At 41.9% G+C, this 21425-nt stretch overlaps 2 protein-coding genes across 3 annotated transcripts; one reads left to right on the top strand and one right to left on the bottom strand.

Annotated features, from left to right (window-relative positions):
• Positions 1-705: 705 nt before the first annotated feature.
• On the top strand, positions 706-13688 carry LOC130123685 (WD repeat-containing protein 48). Its single transcript, XM_056292936.1, has 18 exons — positions 706-759; positions 1480-1620; positions 1794-1872; positions 2035-2247; positions 2417-2505; positions 2625-2726; positions 2896-3120; positions 5052-5126; positions 5430-5532; positions 5622-5719; positions 5815-5922; positions 6043-6139; positions 6236-6331; positions 10552-10657; positions 11312-11399; positions 11783-11859; positions 12692-12884; positions 13021-13688. The coding sequence occupies exons 1-18, from the start codon at positions 712-714 to the stop codon at positions 13114-13116; spliced, it is 2034 nt and encodes a 677-aa protein (XP_056148911.1). The 5' UTR covers positions 706-711; the 3' UTR covers positions 13117-13688.
• LOC130123686 (Golgi reassembly-stacking protein 1-like) lies at positions 10526-19802 on the bottom strand. 2 transcript variants are annotated; one of them, XM_056292937.1, is made up of 10 exons: positions 19652-19802; positions 18971-19051; positions 18553-18756; positions 18340-18426; positions 17976-18106; positions 17739-17871; positions 17286-17394; positions 16698-16841; positions 16003-16496; positions 10526-10624 (listed from the first exon to the last, which is right to left on the bottom strand). In XM_056292937.1, the coding sequence occupies exons 1-10, from the start codon at positions 19712-19714 to the stop codon at positions 10592-10594; spliced, it is 1479 nt and encodes a 492-aa protein (XP_056148912.1). In that variant the 5' UTR covers positions 19715-19802; the 3' UTR covers positions 10526-10591. The 2 variants fall into 2 exon arrangements, with proteins under 2 accessions (XP_056148912.1, XP_056148913.1); XM_056292938.1 differs by having other exon boundaries at positions 16003-16325.
• Positions 19803-21425: the final 1623 nt, after the last annotated feature.

Below are 21425 nucleotides of genomic sequence, written 5' to 3'. Positions count from 1 at the left end.
TCCCGTGCCCATATGGCAGTGCCCACAGCGCCTCCCTTTGGGTCGGCAGGAAGCGGTGGAGCGGGCTCTACAAAAAAATGCAGCATGAAGACAGAGCCCAGGGTGAGCACCTGGGCTTCACTGGTGGTCATGGTGCCAAAGAAGGGGGGGGGGGAGTGGCGCTTCTGTGTGAACAACAGGAGATTTCATGAGGTCACCAAGAAGGACTCCTATCCCCTTCCACGTGTGGATGAATGCCTGGATCTGGTGAATGGCTCCTCCTGGTTCTCTTCCTTGGACTTAAGGAGTGGCTATTGGCAGGTCCCGCTATCTCCTGCAGCGAGGCCCAAGACTGCATTTTTTTTTTATTGGGAAGGGACTATGGCAGTTTAAAGTCCTTTGCTTTGGTTTGTGCAATGTGCCTGCCACATTCACGCGCTTAATAGAGAGGTTGTTAGCTGGGGTTCCGCATACTGAATGCCTGTTTTTTTTTTATTAATGATATCCTCGCTCACAGCAGCTCATTTAATTAAGCTGTAGCAGCTATATTATTAGCAGCTATATTATTATATTGTAACATGTAACAGCTGCAATTTCCTGTGGGAGTCACTGAACGTTTCACCTGAGCGTCGCCTGAGACACAATTTAAACTCCATTACCCACAAAGCACAAAAGGGCATGTTTTCTTTTTTCCGGATGTAACATCATATGCATTGACTGTCAACATGCAAGATGGCCACCCATCATAGGCAAAATGCTGCTGGGCGGAGAAAAGTACAGGTAAATTGTAATCTTTTCAGTATTTTTACATGTATGATAATGGTAGTGAAATGATCCTTAGTATAAAAAAGTGTGCTAATGACACAAGGTGTAAGGTAAAAAAAACCGCTGCCATAGGTAGCGTGACTAAGAATGATGACTCAAGCCGGCTAGCCTAGCTTAGCTAACAGTTAGCATTACCGTTAGCTTCCTCCTCTAACGCTGACAATTAGATGGAATAATCACAAGCTAGGTACAAAATCTGACACGGTCACAGTTAATTTAAACCCTGTTTTGTTTTGTAGGTTCGTTTACAAGCGTCAGCATTTGCAAAGCGAATTAGCAGTCACATTTAATATAATCTTTTGCTGCGTTTATACTATGCTAACCTGCAACTGGGCTCGGTCTAATTGCTGAAATAATGCATGTTACAGGCTGGTTCCATCCTTCACTTTGTAAGTATTTAGATGGTTTGTCATCGCACACGATTGGGTTCGATGTTTCACCTCCAACCTCAGAATCATTTCATGGGATTATTTTCTAACGGTTTCCAGTGTAACGTAAACTGACATGAAAATAGCAATGCGTTTTGGAACATGCCACGGTGTCGTTTTGAATACTTTTAATTAGATATCATTACGCCGTCTAAAAAAGGCCGTAAATGTCATATCGGCGACGTTGGAGTCATGGCTCTGCGAATGCAGCGTGAGCTCGGTGCTCACTCTTTTTTTCCTATTTCAGGTGTCATATGTCATTAGGGATGAGGTTGAGAAGTACAATCGGAATGGGGTTAATGCACTCCAACTGGACCCAGCACTGAACCGGCTCTTTACTGCTGGAAGGGATTCCATCATCCGGATATGGAGTGTCAATCAGCACAAAGTACATTTTCTTTGTCCTTTAATCTTTGTCAAAATTTGTAATTCCCCAAAATACTGACTGACATTTTCATGAAATGCCTTTTTCTGAATCGCTGACACGCTACAGCTATACTGTTTGTAATCTCTATCAATGATCAATGGAAATGCCCCAATTTCCCTGTTCTTTGATTGTAGCAGGATCCATACATTGCCTCGATGGAGCACCATACAGATTGGGTTAATGACATTGTTCTCTGTTGCAATGGAAAAACATGTGAGTTTAATTCTCCCCCACTCTCGATAAAGGGATATACTGTATTCATTTTCTTCTGGCATTTAGAACCATAGCACCATCTAGTATTTGTTTAACTGACTGTGCTGTTGGCTAGCCAGGAGACCAACTCGATAATGTGCAAATTATTAATATCTTTTTCAGTGATATCTGCCTCTTCAGATACAACAGTCAAAGTGTGGAATGCACATAAAGGGTTCTGCATGTCAACGTTACGGACACACAAAGACTATGTGAAAGCCTTGGCCTATGCTAAAGACAAGGAGTTAGTGGCATCAGCAGGCTTAGACCGTCAAATTTTCCTTTGGGATGTGAACACACTAACAGCACTCACAGCATCCAACAACACTGTCACCAGTAAGTATGTTTACGACATTTTACAGTTGAGCACATCTGTTTCTCACTTTGGCCGCTTTGTTGTTGTGACAGCACAAGTTTACAGATTCTCTGTTTACAATGACTTATTTTTTCCCAAAGAGATATTGGTTTTTGTACCACCGGACTCACTCTGTTCTGTCTGAAACAGCCTCATCACTCAGTGGGAACAAAGACTCTATCTATAGCCTGGCTATGAATCAGATGGGCACAGTCATTGTGTCAGGATCCACAGAAAAGGTTTGTATCTCTCTTTGTTTTTGTCTCCATTCACAATCTCAGTGTACTATTACCTAACCCAAAAATTTTAAAGTTCATAGTGGTCTTAATTTGCCCTTTTTATTCTTTTTTTTCTTCAGGTCCTGAGAGTGTGGGACCCGCGTACTTGTGCAAAATTGATGAAACTAAAAGGTCACACGGACAATGTCAAATCATTGTTGCTGAATCGAGATGGCACTCAGGTTAGCTGAGATGACTCACAATAAATATTACAGCAGAGGCCTTTTATCACGAGGATTGTTATTTATTTATTTGTCTATCCATTCATTCATCCATCCGTTTATTTGTTAGTTAGTTTATTTATTTATTTTGTTTTCAAGCCTTTTCTTATACTGTTTTCCTTGCCCACAGTGTCTGTCAGGCAGCTCCGATGGGACCATCCGCCTGTGGTCCCTCGGCCAACAAAGGTGTATTGCCACCTACCGGGTCCATGACGAAGGGGTTTGGGCCCTGCAGGTCAACGAGGCCTTCACACACATCTACTCTGGTGGCAGGGACAAAAAAATTTACTGCACTGATCTGCGCAACCCAGACATCCGTGTGCTCATCTGTGAGGAGAAAGCGCCAGTGCTCAAAGTAAGGAGCCGGTGTCTGCTGACCTGGACTTAAGCAGCCGGTGTCTGCTCACCTGGGCAAGGGAAATATCATGTGCTCAGTTGTCACACTGTAGTGGGATATTTAAGTAATTTTTTTGTGTTTTGTCACATGTGTGTCTCTGTGTATGTGTTTGTCTATCTGTCCGCGGCTAGTCTCGCATGCTGCTGGGCTCATCAGTCTAATGTTTTTTGTGCACAATTATGACTGTATGACCAAGAACCAGTTGTGATTCAAAACCTTTGCAAAACCTTTTTTTCTTGGTACCGCAGCTCTTTCTCTTCATTCACTCTCTAGCTCGCTTGACCAGCACTGTTCTCTGTCACTGCCCGATCTGAGTTAACCGTAGGTAGATGTGACTCACGCATGTGCATGGTTGACTTAAGATTGGGCAGTGACAGTGTGAAAACACTGTGTATTCGGGTATGAGTCTTGCATACTACTGGGTCTATCAGCCTAATATTTTTTGTGCACAGTTATGATTATGATCAAGAACCTCTCGTGGTTGCAGTGATTCAAAACCTTTGAAAAATGTTTGTTCTTGGTACTGCCGCTCCCTCTCTTCATTCACTCTAGCTCGCTCAACTAATGCTGCTCTCTGTCTCTGCCTGAACTGAGTCAACCGTAGATGTGAGCCACGCATGTGCACGGTTGACTTAAATCGGGCAGCAACAGTGTCAAAAAGTGTATTCGGGTATGAGTCTTACAAGTAAATGAGAAGTAGATTGTATTTCGCAAGTCTTAGAAAAATCATTTGCTGCTGATCTCAGTACAGGAGAACTGGAGGAACACTGGATGAACCAAAAATGATAACCTCTTGTCTTTATTTTCATAATATAATAAAACTGGGTAAAATGTTTATGCTCGCTCATGTGCGACACATCTATGGTTGACTCAGATTGGCCAGCGACATGATTAAAAGTAAAAGTTATTAAAATAATTTTGATATTCCAAAAAATGCGAAAGTTATAAAGGAACAACTTCCTCTAGGTTGCAGTCAAAACAGGAAGTGTTGCATATTCTTGTCACTGTCTGATCTGAGTCATCCGTAAATGTGAGTCGCGCATGTGTGAGCATAAACAGTTTATCCAGCTTTATTATATTATGAAAATAAAGACAGTGTTAGGGTTAGATCAAAATGTTGGCATAGCAAACCCTTTCTTTTTGGAGAGTGCAAGTTTATATTAGACTTATTCGCATTCATGCGAGGGTCCACCTAGGAGGCTGTGCATCCACAGACTGACAGGCAAAATGTTTTTGTTAGGTAGATTTTTTTTAGCTTGAGTGCTGCAGATTAAACTTATTTTTTTTCTATATTTCCCGTTCGATCGACTTGGGCACTGTGCAAAAGCCTTATAAGGGCAGGAAAAACTGTTTTTCTGTCCGTGTGTGCATGTATCTGTCTGCTGTTAATCTTGCATACTACTGGGCCTGTCAGCATAATAATTTTTGTGCACAGTTATGACTATGATCAAGGACCCGCTCATGGTTACAGAGATTCAAATCTTTTGAAAAACCTGTTTTATACTGCAATTGAGTGCTAACTTCTCAGCTGGTTTTTTGCCTAAATCCGAGGACTGGAGAAGGGGAGATATGCAATTGGTGCCTCCATGTTTTGCCTTCTCCCGGTAGGCAAAAAAAAGGGGGGGGGTTTGTCGCCAAGTCCGAGCACCAGAGAAAGGGAGATTCGCCTGGCAGAGATCTGCCGTCTATTGAGTGCACTCTTTTAGTTTAGATTTTTGCAGTCCCTTTATAATCCAGTTGTCACTAGAGGAAAGTGTGGTAATGAGATTTTAAGTTTAAAAAATGCCATGTGCCAGCTATAGGGAATTTTAGTTTTCTGTACTCTTATAACGCATTCTAACTATTCAAAAATCATTCAAACCCTTCCTCTCTCTCTCTCTCTTGCTCAGATGGAATTGGACAGATCTGCTGACCCACCTCCAGCGATCTGGGTCTCCACCACCAAGTCATCCGTTAACAAATGGGTAAGCATGCGTGGCCCCTCTGAGATCATTGGCGAGCTGTCAACCTCATGGCCCTAGCAGACAACACAGTGTGAATAGAGAACTACATGTGTGACTGCACCTAATACCATCTAATACTAATCCTCCTGTAATTTGTGGGGGAAAAAAATCAAACCTTGTTTGTAATAGTGTGGGTGATAAACAAAGAATAATTGTAGGTGTTACGCTAATTGCAGGTAGCTACAAGGAACATTTATGAAGGGATTAACAAAATCACAGGGCAGTCAGTTATGAGTAATGGTTTTTACTTGTCTACCTGTGTAGTCACTCAAGGGAATGCACAACTTCAGAGCATCAGGAGAGTATGACAATGACTGTAGTACCCCTTTGACACCGTTGTGTACTCAACCTGAGCAAGTCATTAAGGGTAAGTTTGTGATTGTCAGCCTGAAGTATTTTGCAAATACTTTTCCTCTGCAATGTTGCAAAGTAAAATCGAATATTTGTGTTTGATAGGAGGTGCCAGTATTATTCAGTGTCACATTCTGAATGATAAAAGGCATATACTCACCAAAGATACCAACAACAACGTGGCTTTCTGGGACGTCCTTAAGGTAAACACCAGGCTTTGGTAAATCTTTTGGCTACAGTTGGGCCTTTGACACATTTGCAGTCTTATTAGGGCCTATTGCATATGTTCTGCTTCCAGGCTTGCAAAGGGGAAGACCTGGGGAAAGTGGAGTTTGATGAGGAGATCAAAAATCGCTTCAAAATGGTTTACGTACCAAACTGGTTCTCTGTTGATCTGAAAACTGGGGTAAGCTCCAAACCTGGTTGGTGTAACTGTAATGTGATCTTAATATCATAAGTATTTAGTGAGCGTATGTATGGTTATGTTTTGTTTTTTTTCCCCACTCCCCTGGTTTGGTTTGAGCAGATGCTTACCATCACATTGGATGAGAGTGACTGCTTTGCTGCCTGGGTGTCTGCAAAGGATGCTGGATTTTCAAGCTCTGATGGCTCTGACCCAAAGTGTATGAATTCCAGCTCAATCACATACGTCAAACCACACATCTAAATAATTTGTCTGATTGTATAAATTTTCATTAAAACGTGTTGCTCCTCTGCAGTGAACCTGGGTGGGCTGCTGCTTCAGGCGCTGCTCGAGTTCTGGCCCAGGACGCACATCAACCCCATGGACGAGGAGGAGAATGAGGTTAACCACGGTGAGGAGATGGTTCACTCTTCCTTTCCATTAAAATTTTTCCGGCCAAAATCAGAATTGGAATCAACTTTATTGGCCAAGTGTGCCTTTGCACATGAGGAATTTGACTCCAGTTCACTGCAGCTTTTAGCACTCATAGACATCACTCACACAAAAAGAAAACAAAAGAAAAAAATAGAAGAAATAAATGGAACAACAAACAGGACATTGGAGGCAAGCATGTATACATAACAGGTAAGTCACTACTATACAGATTTTTGTTATGGTAGAATAATGATCAACCTATGCCCATATATTATACCTTATTGCTTATATACTGTATTGCCCATACACTGTACCATATACCAATACCACAACTCCACAACCCATCATGCCCATATACAATGCTATATACTCACACTATATTATCTTTTATACCAGAAATATACACTATATATTCACCTACCCTCCACCACACAACTACATACTATATTATATACCTATGTTACAACTACAACAAAAGCGGCGATAAGTTGTAACCAGTATACGGCAGTTGTACGTGTTTTTGCAATTGTACATTTGTATTGCACATCTGGTTTAAAAAGAGGTAGTGCACATCGTAGAAGTTTAGGTGAGATATCTTGACCAGAGGGGGCTATTTACAAAGTGTCATATTTACATAATAAATGCCTATTTTTGCATCATGCTGTTAAGCGTTTATGAGAGTTGGCCTGTGGGGAAAAAACTGCTCTATGTCTGGTGGTTTTGGTGTACATTGCTCTGTAGCACTTGCCAGAGGGTAGGAGTTCAAACAGATTGTGTCCTTGTGTGGGGGGCCTGTGCTGATTCTGCCCACCCGTTTCCAGGCTCTAGAGGTATACAAGTCCTACAGGATGGGCAGCGGAGTGCCAATGATTTTTTTTTCTGCTGTCCTTACTGTTCGCTGCAGTCTGTTCCCATCCTGTTTTGTTGCTGCTCTGAACCAGACCGTGATGGATGTGCACAGGACAGATTCAATGACTGCGGTGTAGAACTGGCTCAACAGCTTCTATGGCAGACCATAGAAGAACATCCTCTGCTGTGCCTTTTGTAGGATGGAGTTGATCTTGGTCTCCCACTTCAGGTCTTTGGAAATGGTAATTCTCAGAAACTTGAAGGGCTCCACAGTTGACACAGGGTTGTTGGATATTGTGAGGGGGAGCAGTGTTGAGGGCTGTCTCCTAAAGTCCACTGTCATCTCCACAGTCTTGAGCATGTTCAGCTCTAAGTTGCTCTGACTGCAGCAGAGCACCAGCTGCTCAACCTCCTGCCGATATGCAGAGTCGTTGCCATCCTGGATGAGTCTGATGACCGTAGTGTCATCGTCATCTGTAAACTTCAGGAGTTTAACAGCTGGGTCCTTGGAGGTGCAGTCATTGATGTAGAGGGAGAAGAGCAGTGGGGAGAGAACACATCCTTGGGGAGCACCAGTGCTGACCGTATATCAGAAGTGACTTCCCCCAGCCTCACCTGCTCTTTACTGCCTGTCAGGAAGCTGGTATGATCCACTGACGGATTGCAGGGGATACAGTGAGCTGGGAGAGTTAAGAGGAGAAGATTTCTGGAATGATGGTGTTAAACGCTGAGCTGAAGTCCACAACCAGGATCCTTGCATATGTCGCTGGGCAGACAGGGTGTTGCAGGATGTAGTGCAGTCCCATATTGACTGCATCATCCACTGACCTGTTTACGCAGTAGGCAAATTGCAGGGGGTCCAGCTGGTGTCCTGTGACATTCTTCAGGTGAACCAACACCAGTCGTTCAAAGGACTTCATGACCACAGACATCAGAGCGACAGGCCTGTAGTCATTCAGTCCTGTGATGCAGGGTTTCTTGGGTACTGGGATGATGGTGGAGCGTTTGAAGCAGGAGGGGACTTCACACAACTTTAGGGATCTGTTGAAGAGCTGCATGAAGATTGGATGCAGTTGGTCAGCACAGGCTTTAAGACAGGATGGGAGACGTTGTCTTGACCCGGTGCTTTCCGGGTCTTCTGTCCCTGAAAAGTTGGCTCAAATCCACTACACATATCTTGAGTGCAGCCTGAGTATCGGGGGGGGGGGGAGTAGGAGGGTTGCTAGAGGTGTGATGGGGGCTGTTGTTGTTGGGCTAGAGTGGGTGAGGGGTGTGATTTTGTCCATCTCAAACCTACAATAGAAGACAATTCAGGTCGTCAGCCAGGTCTGTCTTTGTTTGCCTCAGCATGGGGGATGGTCTTCTGTAGTTTGTGATGTCTTGCAGGCCTCTCCACACTGAGACAGGGTTGTTGGCCGAATGCCTGTTTTTCAGCTTTTCAGTGTAGCTTCTTTTAGCCACTCGGATCTCATGTGTCAGTGAATTTCTGGCCTGCTTGTACGGGGCTCTATCCCCACTACTGTAGGCATCCTGCTTGGCCTGCCGAAGTTGTCTTAGTTTGGCTGTGAACCATGGCTTGTTATTGTTGTATGTGCAGAAGGTCTTGGTTGGCACACACGTCTTCACAAAAGATGATGTAAGATGTCACAGTGTCTGTCAGTCTGTCCAGGTTGCCAGTTGCAGCTTCAAAAACACTCCAGTCGGTGCAATCAAAACAGTCTTGCAGTTCCTGCTTTGCCTCACTGGTCCTTTCCTTCACTGTTTTAACCACAGGCTTTGCAGATTTTAGTTTCTGCCTGTATGTTGGAATAAGATGAACCAGGCAGTGATCAGAGTGCCCCAAATCTGCCTGTGGGACGGAGCGATATGCATCATAAAGAATTTTGTTGAAGTGGTCCAGTGTGTTATTTTCCCTGGTGGGATAATTAATATGCTATCTGTATTTTGGTAGTTTGTGGTTTAATTTTGCTCTGTTAAAGTCCCCAAGGATTATGAAAAGTCAGTCGATGTGTTTTTGTTCCAAGCCAGTAATCTGGTCAGCCAAGATTTGCAGTGTGCCATTCACGCTGGGATGTAAACACCGACCAGAATGAAGGATGAAAACTCTCACGGTGAATAATATCAGGAATCAGAACACTTTATTTGTCATTTCATTTCATGTACTTGCATACATGAAATGAAACGAAATGCCCTTTCCCCCAGCCCACAGCAGTACAGCACAAAGACAAAAACACATCCAAAAACTACAAGAACACACATATCCAAACTAACACATATATCCAAACTAAACAAAAAATCACTGTCCAAGGGAATGAACACCAGCCAGAATAACTGTTGGAGCTGCCGGTCTGCACGGGCTAGCAGTTAGCCTTGCCCATAATATGGCTTGCAGTTTATGAACAATGACTCCATATCTTGGGGCTGCAGTATTTACTAACATTGTGACATTTGTACACCAACCATCGTTTATGTAGAAGCAAATTCCTCCGCCCTTTGCTTTCCCCGATAGTGCCGTTACGCGATCTGCACGATGTAGGCGGAAGCCCGACAGATGTAATCCACTGTTGGGGCTGGATTCGCTGAGCCAGGTTTCAGTGAAACAAAGGGCAGCAGAACGTGCAAAGTCTTTGTTCGTCCCATTGAGGAGAAGCAGCTTGTCCATTTTGTTGGGTATGGAGTGGAGTTTCGCCAGGTGAATCACTGGGAGTGCAGATCGAAATCCCCGCTATCAGTCTCACCAGCACACTGGCCCGCTTCCCCTGTCTGCGTCACGTCCATGTCTCACAGCCACTGTTCTTCCAACTAAGATCTCCAAAAAACTTTCCGGGTTTGTGAAAACTGGTGGAAAAACTATCTGGAGTTAACTGCCTAATGTTAACCAGTTCTTATCTAGTGAAAGTAATCGGGTCTGAGTAACCGGACACACAGAAAATAGACTAAAACAAAGAACGTACTACAGAGCACTATACTGAGGCTGCCATCCACAGCACCATCAGTAAGATGCTTCCAGATTTTGTATCATCCTGACACTGTCTCGTCCTTTTTGTCAGATTTTATTCTCCAGTACTTGAAGTTTTTCATCCTTATTTGTGTATTTGTGTATGTGGGAGTACACACAGCCCTTCCTTCTCATGACAAATATGATGTTGGTAAAAATAAAGCAGTAAAAGACTTGGACTCAGCAGATATATTCTTCCATTTGTGCCAAAAATCTACTTTTATTCAGCACCTGGCCTCAAACACCAGTTGGATAGACACATCAATATTTACAAAGCATATATGCCTGTTGTATCAATGCCACAGCATCATTCAGTTTGTCTCATGATGATTGAACTCTCTTGCCTGCAGTGAATGGTGAGCAGGAAAACAGGGTCCAGAAAGGAAATGGTTACTTCCAGGTGCCACCGCACACGCCAGTCATCTTCGGGGAGGCAGGAGGGAGAACTCTATTTAGGTACTGTCTCACACAAGATTATGTTTTCATCAGACTTGTCAAGCAAATTTAATGCAAAGTTTTGAAATGTCACAAAAAATTGAATTAATGTCAGATTTGTTTTAATCGGCTGATTTGAAGTAAGTACATAGCCTTCCTTAATATAGAACTTAGCTGTGTCAGAAAATGCATCCACTAGATACACTGCTAAAATCTTGAAAACAGATCTGTATTATGTAATGTTATGCAAATGAATGACCATGCAAATCAGTCCATCAACCGTTATGAGAATATTCACTCTGCAGAATCATTCCTTCTCAGTTTGTTTGATTGTCTATTCATTGCTATTTTTCACATAAAATCTTTCTCAACAAAAATACTTTTCTGCCTTCAGGAAGTGTTAAAACCCTGTTAGCAATAGCAAAAGTATTTATGGAAATCTATAATTTCAATTCAGCCTCTCAAATTCAATACATTACTGTTTGTATATTTTTGATAGAAACCCAGTGTTTATCGCCAGTTCCTATTGATAGTATTGATCCATGTGCTGCCACATTAGATTGAAGCTCCTAGGCTGCACCGAATGTGTTTAGAAATGTTACTTTGAATAGTTGACTCACTGGGTACATCCCAGGCCGTGTCTGTGGCTTTAATGTCGTATGAACTGTTCAACAGGCTGCTATGTCGAGATTCAGGTGGAGAGACGGAGTCCATGTTGCTTAACGAGACAGTTCCACAGTGGGTCATAGACATAACTGTAGATGTAAGTATTAATCGATGCTTTTCACCCAAATTTAGGTTGTGTAAAATACTATCACTGTCCAAAGACATGCAGGTCAGGTGAATCGGCCGTACTACATTGTTCCTAGGTGTGAATATGTGTGTGTGTGTGGGCCCTGAGATGGACTGGCGGCCTGTCCAGGGTGTCTCCCCGCCTGCCGTTCATTGACTGTTGGGATAGGCTCCAGCATCGCCACGACCCTGAGAGCAGGATAAGTGGTTTGGATAATGGATGGATGGATGGAAAATACTATCACACATAGTAAAAAGTGAACAAATTTTCCCAGGTCTGCGCATGATTTAAAAAAACAAAACATTAATGATATTGTGTCACTTATGCGTATCAACCTCCCCCTTCCCTTTCAGAAAAATATGCCCAAGTTCAACAAAATTCCATTCTACCTCCAGCCTCATTCTTCCTCCGGTGCAAAAACTCTAAAGAAGTGAGTTGCGTTTATCTGTCTGCTGGGGCTTGTAAGCTTGCATTTGTTTGTGTGAAGCGATATGCAGGACACTACTTAATAATTACAGACATAGATGATGTCAATCCTCCATCACTCACGCTCATCTACTGTGTATCCAGGACTATAAGTTGCTGATTTTTTTTTACCCGTCTGGCTGGTCCTGTGACTTATATTCCAAAGCAATTAATACCATATAATTTTGGCAGGAGAGTACACTGCATTTCAACTACGGCCAGTAGATGGTACTGGCACTGTTTACTCTTCTGACTCAATTGAAAAGACTATCACCCATAGAAATTGAGTGAGAGTAGAACGGACATTGAATTGTTTGCCGGTGTCATTTGCGTAGTTTAAAAGAAAATGGCGATTGTTAGTTGTTATGGTGCCAACACGTTAGTAGGGCAGTAAGTATTCGTACTACTCTACTGCTCATTTGGTCATTTCTGCAAATCCTCACTTCAGTGAGTCCATGACATGGGGGGGGGGGGTCTGCGACTTGCCACAAGTCGGTTTATACGGAAGTTAGCCTGCTACAATGGTCACAGTTCTTTTGCAATGGCAGCGATCCAAATGGCCGCCCCGGCTCTGACCATCCTGCTATGTTGATTTGAATTGGAATGTCCATTCTACTGTCATTCAGTTTCTATGGTACCACCATATAAATGCGACTTATACACTGAAGCGACATATGTTTTTTTTTTTTTCCACAACAACACGTGGTGTGACTTGTAGTATGGGAAATATGGTAATATTGTGGCCTGGTCCAAACCACCTATCTGATTATTGCTTATGAACACATTGAATTCTGCAGGGATCGTCTGTCGGCCAGTGACATGCTCCAGGTGAGGAAGGTAATGGAGCATGTTTATGAGAAGATCATCAACCTAGACAACGAGTCGCAGACCACCAGTTCCTCGGCCAATGAGAAGCCGGGGGAGCAGGAGAAGGAGGAAGACATGGCAATGCTAGCTGAGGAAAAGATTGAGCTAATGTGCCAGGACCAGGTGGGCAATCCGTGTTGTTTTCCTTGTTTGTTTGTTTTTACTTGAATCAACACAATTCAAATAAGTATCTTACCTTGTACATCTTCAGTCTTGTTTAACTTAATAAAAATATTTTTTCTTTTAACCTGTCGATCAGGTTCTAGATCCCAACATGGACCTGCGAACAGTAAAACATTTTATCTGGAAGAGCGGAGGAGACTTGACGCTTCACTATAGGCAGAAGTCAACGTGAAAGTCATTAACTTTTAAAGAGAAAAAGAACTCGTCATTTTGCCAATCACCACCCACCTCTGACATATAGTACCCCCAACCCCATTGTGTGGTCAGGAGTCGCAGTATCAATGAGGACCCAGTGAAAGCTGTGAGCATTTGGCTCACAAACTACCATAGTGAACTCAGAACAGGCCGGAGCGGCTGGAACACCTGGGAGAAAAATGGTTTGTAGATTTTCCTTTTTTTTCCCTTTTTTTTTGGGGGGGGGGGCACGATATGTACAATTTGAAGGATTGAGTCAAATGTTTAATCTAACACCTATTATTTTTTTCATCTTTGACTGCTCTTTTTATTCTTTGTCCTGATGATTGGCATTTTATGTTGAAGCGACTGGTATTCAATACGTGTTTGTTTGTCCGAGTATGTGTATGCACATGGATGTAGTAGACTAATGTTTGTTCTAGTACATTCCAGAAACTGTCTTTGTTCTCCCAACACTCCACCATCTATACAGTACCACCGCCTAGGAATAAACTTGGTCTCTGGGTAGTTTCACAGTTCCTCAAAGCAATCAACTTCCTATGTTTTTTTTGGGGGGGGGGCAGGGGGGGGGTCCATCTTAACTTGAATTTACCTCGGCTTAGACATCCAATAACTGAAGAGCCTAGACCCTCATTGACAGAAGTGTCCAAGTGTCAGAGCTTTTCATTTTGAGCTATGCTGTTATCAATGAACTGAATGTTTTGAGTTTTTTTTTTTTGTAAATATATGTACAACATTTGATTTAGGTGACATTCTTTTCAGCATTTTTATTTTGTTGATGTACAGTTAAAAGGCGATACTAACAGATTACTTTCTAAACCCAAAAAAGAGCACATTCATTAACAGTTATTTGACTTGGATGTTAAAATGGTATTTCATGTTCTCACCACAACCCAAAATTTACAATTTACTCAAGAATCCTAGTAGTTGTCCAAATCATCTTAATCAGAAAATGATGTATAAGGTACTCTATCTTAAACAATTACACATGCTTACTTGCTCTGTGCTTGGATCATAAACAGTGACTATCGAAGTAAAGAGGGATGTTCCTAGTGTATATTTCATTTAGATTATATAGTTATTCATTAAATATAACTTGAAAGGCTCTCTTAAAACCCTATTAGCTATATATATATATGAACCTTCTTCACTGTGGTAAATTTACCAAAGTGAAATAAATAGCAATGCCTACTTGTCGCTTGGTATGTCGTCAAGCACAGAGGCGCACTTTTTCATTGTAAATTGTACCGAAAAAGTTCCCCCATTGAGAATGTGCTTCTATCTTAGCGTCACACATTGAGTAAACTAAATGACCAATACAGGGGCTGTGAAACCATAATTAGGCCATCTCACTGCAATATGTATACCCTTGTTGTAATAACTTGTGAATGATGTATATTTTAGGCATTCAACAATGAAATAAATTTGAATGGTTTAACAATGACAGATTTATTGTAATTATCAACAACTGTTTCTTCAGAGTTGTAATGTGTATTGAGTCTGAAATAAGGAAAATAAGGGACAAAAAGGTTTTTATTTTCATCTTTTGTTCCAGTAATATGTGATTCTTTTTGCATCAAAAGAAAATTCTCACACATTAACAGATTTTTTTTTGTTTTTCACTCATCCCTAATAAACATATGATTCATTGATAAAATATCTGCAAAAATATGTTTTTCATCCTTTTATCTACCAGCACCTACTTTTGAAAGTTTTAAAAACAGGATGTCCCTACAAAAAGACAATTCAACTAACAGCAGCATCACTATATTATCAAAAACTGCTTACATATTGTATGAAAGGGCTGCCATCTACAATTAGATTTATATTACAAGCACATTGTTCATAGACACAAGGTCGAGTCAAAGGCAATACTTTAACATAGTTTTGCTATTGCATAGATCACAATAATGTCACAATAATGACAAACTGACAATTATACTGTGGAATGACACACTGGGACAAAATTCTTTGTATGTGGTTGTATGGCTGAATAAAAAATTTTGAATGACATTGTTAAAAACATACTGACCCCATAAATAGTAGCTTTATAAAGTACCGATCGACCTTAACTAAAAAAAACGAAAAAGAGGATTTGTGTTTCCCTTGTAAACACAATAGTATTCTCAAAGTCTAGCCTCTAAAACTAAAAACCTATGTAATGCTAATTTTAAAACATCAATTTTGGGAAGATAATGTGTCAATAAACAACAGATTTGCACTACTAGGGATGCTTCCATATTTTGTGTAGTGGATGACCAAAATTCTTAATTTGAACTGCCAACGGTGGCAGTTTAAAAACACTTTTAAACACTTTCCAGACATTAGTGATGATACATTAAGGTGCAACTGCACTTAGCAGTAGTGAATGTATATGTTTCCATGATGCAGTATTGTTAGTGTGGTCTCAAATATTTATATCTTTGGAAGTATTCAACAGCCATTCTCCCAGATGTATGAAAGGATTGTATAACAATGTAGTAATTCAAACCGTTCAATTTAGCTCTAGAAAAAAAAATTGAATTAAGAATCAGCAGTACCTAGAAATTCTCCAATACAATAAAGAAGAGCAAGGACATTACTACAGTGCTTCTAGTTCCTTAAAATAATTCTACTTATCTCCATAAAAACCATATATTCCCATAAAGTAACAACGATAAATGACCCATATAACAATGTGAGACATACAGACTGATGTACCACATGAGGAAGTGCAACGTTTCCCTTGGCCTGTGCCGTCTCCTCCATAATCATCCCTTAGTGTTTCCATAAAAAGCCCTGTAGATTGTCGATATCTCTTTGCATTTTCATTCTTCCTTAATGACCTAAATCAAGCTTACTCAAGAGTAAGGTCTGTAGTTACCTCGTCAGGCTCCTGCGCCTCATCCTTTTGGCCGCATTGTTGAGTGGGGTCCGCAGGCTCAGGATCTGAAGACTGCTCCACCAAGCTGATGACGTCAGGCTCCATTGTATCCCCCAATGCATGTTGAAGAGAGTCATCCGCTGGGGACTCGCCAGCAGCCTGAGGTGGGATGAGATCAGCAGGAGGTGGGGAGGGGGAGCTGGGGGCTGATACTGGGGGATCAACAGGAGGCTCCAGGGACACCAAGGGAGGAGAGAATTCATCCATGGCCATACCTTGGGCTTCACCAGACTCAGCAGAACTGCAGGGTGGATCTGTGGATTCTGGGATCAAGTAAGAAGATTCGTCAGGTGGGACTAAGGAATCCGATACAGTGTCAGTGGAGGTGAAAGCTGAAGCTGGGTCCACGGTGGACAAGAAGCTGAGCTCTTGCGGCTCCATCTCAGTCAGGCTGTCAACTGACATAGTGGCCAAATCACTAGTCTCTAGCTCCTCTGTATAGACAAACAGAAAATGTAAACATAAGATATGTATTAAGACTAAAGACGGCAGCCTGAGTTGCATGAACACCAGTCTGGACAATATTGGAGCAGGGAATGAACTAGAAGGGCAGTAGAGCAGATGTAATCCTATTTATGTTCTCCCATAGAATATTGGAAGCACATGGTGGGTACAGAATATTGATGTTGACCTACCTACACCTGTTATTTCAATGTCCTTCTCCTCATGCATGGCCAGTGAGGTGTTGGTCATGTCAATGGATGACATGGACAGGTCCAACCTGTCCACCAAGTCTGAAGGGTCAGTATTTAAAATGGCCTCCTCAGATTCAGAGAAACCTACACAAACAAAAACAAAACGCTTGCAATTTTAAGGCTTTCAAGAACATACCAGCACTTACAACAACTTACAACAAAGTACTTTGGTAAATAATTAATAAAATATTTGATCTTGAATTGGAAAGAAGTAGTTCTGTTCTTCAACAAAGTATAGGACACCACACAGGACGTCATACATACTATGGTGTAAAAGGATTAACACAGGAATGTATAATTAAAACACAGAGATATATGAAACCATATATCACCAATGAGGTCTAAGCAGAATATGGCAATAGTTAAAATTTTCCTCCACATAATTGGCTGAGTTTTTGGGCAGTAAGATTTGGGGATTTGAGAGACATCAGAGCGCCTCCACAGTTTCAGAGCGAACTCAAGTAATCCCAGTGTACTCTCTCTCTCGGGTTTTCCACTGTGTTTTAATGACACATTTCTGCCACTCACCAGGGTCAATGACACTCTGAATGGGCAGAGGTAGTTGGGCATCCTGTAGGGTGACCTGCTCAGGGTCAACAAGATCCTCCCTCTGGCCTGAAGCAGCCATCAGAGACACCTGTAAATATACAGAGGTAAGAACTATATCTCAAGCCAAGAAGTTATTCAGCTGTACCATTATCAGAAACCAAGACAAACAGTACTGCCATTTATGGAGTTAATTAATTCCATCCTGAGATCGTAAATGTTTCAAGACTGATACTTATATTTTGCAACTCTTAGCTGCATATTATTAACATTGGTTTATAAATGGGTAAAACATTTGTGAAGAGCTGTGGAAATTGCATAGTTTCAAAACCCTTGACCACTAATGCCTCAGAAAAAAATGGCATAGAATGCACAGAGTCAAATCACGCAACTGTCAGATAAATATTTTGAACTAAGCATCAGAAAAGCATATACCTCTGTGAATCCATGGGTAGGCGTTGTTGAGGAAGGGCTTTCTTCAGGAGCAGATGGTGGAGGGGTTGCGATGGATACATCAGGAGAAGCTGGAATTCGATGCAGGTAGCCATAGCCAATGCCGCAACCCAAACTGCACAGGGATAACATATTTCATAGATAAAACTTTATCAGTGTTTCCTAATATGAAGACAACAAGGTCTAGAAATCCTTGTATTTACATGAACGGCCACATACCTGCCCTCACCCCCCCAGGCTCCGTTTGGTGTGACCACCACCTCTCGGCAAGCATCGGTTTCTGTGTTGTACACCAATAGCTTCAGGGCTTTCCCTTCATGGGCTTCAATGAGGGTAAAGAAGTCTTCTGACTGGGAACACGGTATCAACAATACTGTTTTAGCTTGTGAGTTGGCATCAGTCAACATTTTACACTGCTGGCCAATGGTAACATCCATCCATCCATCATCTATGCCCACTTAGTTCAATTCAAGGCCACAGGGCCAGTGATAACACTTTGAGTTGACAGCACAATCACAGCCCATTACACAGCCAAGTTATTTTACAGTCAAGAAAAAAAGCCCAATATGAAAATGAGTCTTACATCTTGCAGCACCTGATCTGCACCCACAATGAAGTCACTGTGAGGTCGAAGCCCTGCCAGAGCAGCAGGTGAATTGACATCTACATCCTGGGAAAAACAAATACAATTTCTATCAGGGGGACAAACAAAAGGACAACAAAAAAACTACTTTATGAGTGCAGAGGCAAAACTTTCATCAGTCAGAGCCTGGCATAGCTTAGTGGAGCAGCTCACCAGGACGTGCCAGACGTTCTCATTGGCACCTTGGTGACTGCAGAAGCGGACACTGGCACCTAGAAGGCCCTGTCCTCCCCACATGTAACTAGGCACCACCTCCAGCTCACGGACCTTCATGGTTTTGGTGCTGTACACCTCCATTTTCACTGCTTTCTCCATGTTGGCTTTCAGCAGTTCCTTGAGCAGGTCATTCTCCTGGTTCTGGTGCACAGAAATGAAAGGAATTGGGAGTGTGTGTGTGTGGGGGGGGTAATATTAACTAAATATTCATGATAAGGTTTGTGTAAAACTGTCATGTTATACCACAATCTTTTTTTGATCAACGTGTTTCACAGATGTCCCTTTTATTGATTTATGATCTATTTGCAGCTGATACCCTATGACTACAGTAATTATGCTCAAATACTGAACTTACAAGTCTGTTGTTATCAAGAGAGAGAATGAAGTCAAAAAATGGCTCCAATCCAGCCTTTTCGGCGGGTGAATTCTCCTGCACCTATGAAGATGAGAACAAACACTGAAAGTTGCAATGTGATGTAACATATCTATGTATTTTACATGTTATAAATCCTACTGATCAAGGTAAGCCAGCCGTTCACACTAAACTGCCTCATATTAAACGACTTGTAGTGCACAGCAGCCCTTGAAGAGGATTTTGGTTTAATACACAGCCTCAATAAAGTCTCTATACATGCTCAAATAAGGTGGGCTTCACACTCCATGAAATATACATTGCTTTATTGCTGAACCCGATCCCATCAGAAAATAAAATAACAAAAGCCATTAGCCATACACTACAAGACAGTTATTGACAGATTTGCCTGCAAAGATGTGGCATCAACGTTGAGCCAAGAGGCTGCTGTAGTTCCCTCTTGCTGAACGTTAAGTTAGTTAGCAGACTGTATAGACGCTTATTTCTTTGACGACATTTAAACTTCCACTTGTGGATGCGTGTCCAATGAACAAGTATAAGTGCCACCTCATCAGATTTTGGCAGGTCGCATTGCAGCAACTCCACGAATATCAACGTAAGCTGCTGAAACGTACGCCGCTTAAAAACAAAAGCAAAACAGTTCAATTAAGTCACAGTCCTTACTCCGTGCACATGATATCCATACGTTCCTCCTTCCAGTCCACCTGAACTTTGCGATAGGCCCATCGTGACTGAATCTTAAAGTATTAATCTCATCAGAGAACCGCGGAAGATTTATTGACAGTCTGTGGCCATCTTGTCTATGGTTCGTACCTCAGCAGACCAAACTAGTCAAGCATCGCTGCCAGCGAACGCTGTGGCAATTAATACCCCCCTCCCCTCCTCCGCCTCCTCCTCCTCCTCCTCCTCCTTCTTCCCAATCCAGTCCTTGGTTGGCGAAGACATAACCGGAAGAGTCGCCATAGACAGACATTCTTCCGGAAACCACGTGATTGGCGAGGACCGCCGATGGCGTCATTTTCCCCACCCGCATTTCGAAAAAAACCCACCCCTACTCTGCCTCTGATTGGGTAACCCTAACCCTAATCCTGCCCTAACTCTAACCGTAACCAACCTAACTAACGGAGGAAACAAGTACTAGCCAATCAGATGCAGAGTAAGGCGGGTCTTCGTGATATACAGGTGGGAAATATGCCTGTCAATCACTTTTTTAAAATTTATTCTTCATTATTCCTCAAAGGAATACAACAATATTTTTTGTTCACAAAAAATTAAAACGTAGGTACAGTAAAACAGTTTCCTAACAAAAACATACATGTACCTACAATAAAACACATATACATAGAAACACAAACACTCATACAAGTAGAGCAAATCATTACAAATAAATCAAATCATTACTTATCTATTTCTATTAAAGACTGCTTCATAGAAACTCTGAAATATATATATTTTTTAAATTTCTAACCAATTTAAGAGATTTGAGAAGCTAGTCTATTTCCAGTATGAAAAGGGGAAAGAAAGGCTGCAACTTTGTATGGATGGAACAATTTTGCATATAAAACAAAAAAGTGGCTTTTTTGTGGAATTTTCATAATAAAAATTATATCTTTAAGGTTGAATGAGTGAGTAACATTATGTTGATCGGCGAGTTAACAGTTTAGATGGGTAAGAAATGTGTTCTCACATTCAAAATATAAATGTACCAGCGTTTCCTCCACGTAGCCACAAAAGTAACATTTGTTATCTATGTCCATATATTTGGATAAGACAGAATTCACAGGATATATCTTGTGGAGAACCTTCAAATTAACCTCCTTGGCTTTATTTGCAGTACTTCCTGGGCAGAAACCAGGTTTTCTGCCAGTCAGCAGGAGATCTCCATTTGATTTTCCCCCTAGGTGTAATTCTTCTTTTAATATGAAGTATCCGGCGAGTATGTTGGTTAACACATTTTTTGTGTCACTAACATCCAGAAGTACCCTGCCGATAAAAATTCTCAACGAGCGGCCCACACATGACACAGTGGTAAAGTTCAACAACAAGGGCGATGTGCAGCGCTGTAGCAACTACAGACGTATAAAGTTGATCAGCCACAACATGAAGATGTGGGAAAGAGTAGTAGAAGCTATAGGAGAGGTGATGATTAGCGAGCAGCAGTATGGTTTCATGCCACGAAAGAGCACCACAGATGCAATGTTTGCTTTGAGATTGTTGCTTGAGGAGTATAGAGAAGGCCAGAAGGAGTTACATTGTGTCTTTGTAGATTTAGAGAACGCATACGACAGGGTGCCAAGAGAGGAGGTGTGGTATTGTATGAGGAAGTCGGGAGTGGCAGAGAAGTATGAGGAGTGGTGCAGGATATGTATGAGGGAAGTGTGACAGTGGTGAGGTGTGCAGTTGGAATGACAGATGGGTTCAAGGTGGAGGTGGGATT

This window comes from Lampris incognitus, chromosome 14 (genome assembly GCF_029633865.1).
Source record: "Lampris incognitus isolate fLamInc1 chromosome 14, fLamInc1.hap2, whole genome shotgun sequence".
NCBI lineage: Eukaryota > Metazoa > Chordata > Actinopteri > Lampriformes > Lampridae > Lampris > Lampris incognitus.
Note: the sequence above shows the minus strand (reverse complement) of the source record. Positions and strands in the feature narration are given on the sequence as shown.

Coding starts and splice junctions, on each gene's coding strand:
- LOC130123686 (XM_056292937.1), bottom strand. CDS start 19,714: ATGGGCCTATCGCAAAGTTCAGGTGGACTGGAAGGAGGAACGTATGGA. Junction 18,427..18,552: donor AGAACGTCTGGCACGTCCTG/GTGAGCTGCTCC, acceptor TGTTTTTCCCAG/GATGTAGATGTCAATTCACC. Junction 17,872..17,975: donor GCCTGGGGGGGTGAGGGCAG/GTATGTGGCCGT, acceptor ATCCCTGTGCAG/TTTGGGTTGCGGCATTGGCT.
- LOC130123685 (XM_056292936.1), top strand. CDS start 712: ATGGCCACCCATCATAGGCAAAATGCTGCTGGGCGGAGAAAAGTACAG. Junction 760..1,479: donor CTGGGCGGAGAAAAGTACAG/GTAAATTGTAAT, acceptor TTCCTATTTCAG/GTGTCATATGTCATTAGGGA. Junction 2,727..2,895: donor TGAATCGAGATGGCACTCAG/GTTAGCTGAGAT, acceptor CCTTGCCCACAG/TGTCTGTCAGGCAGCTCCGA.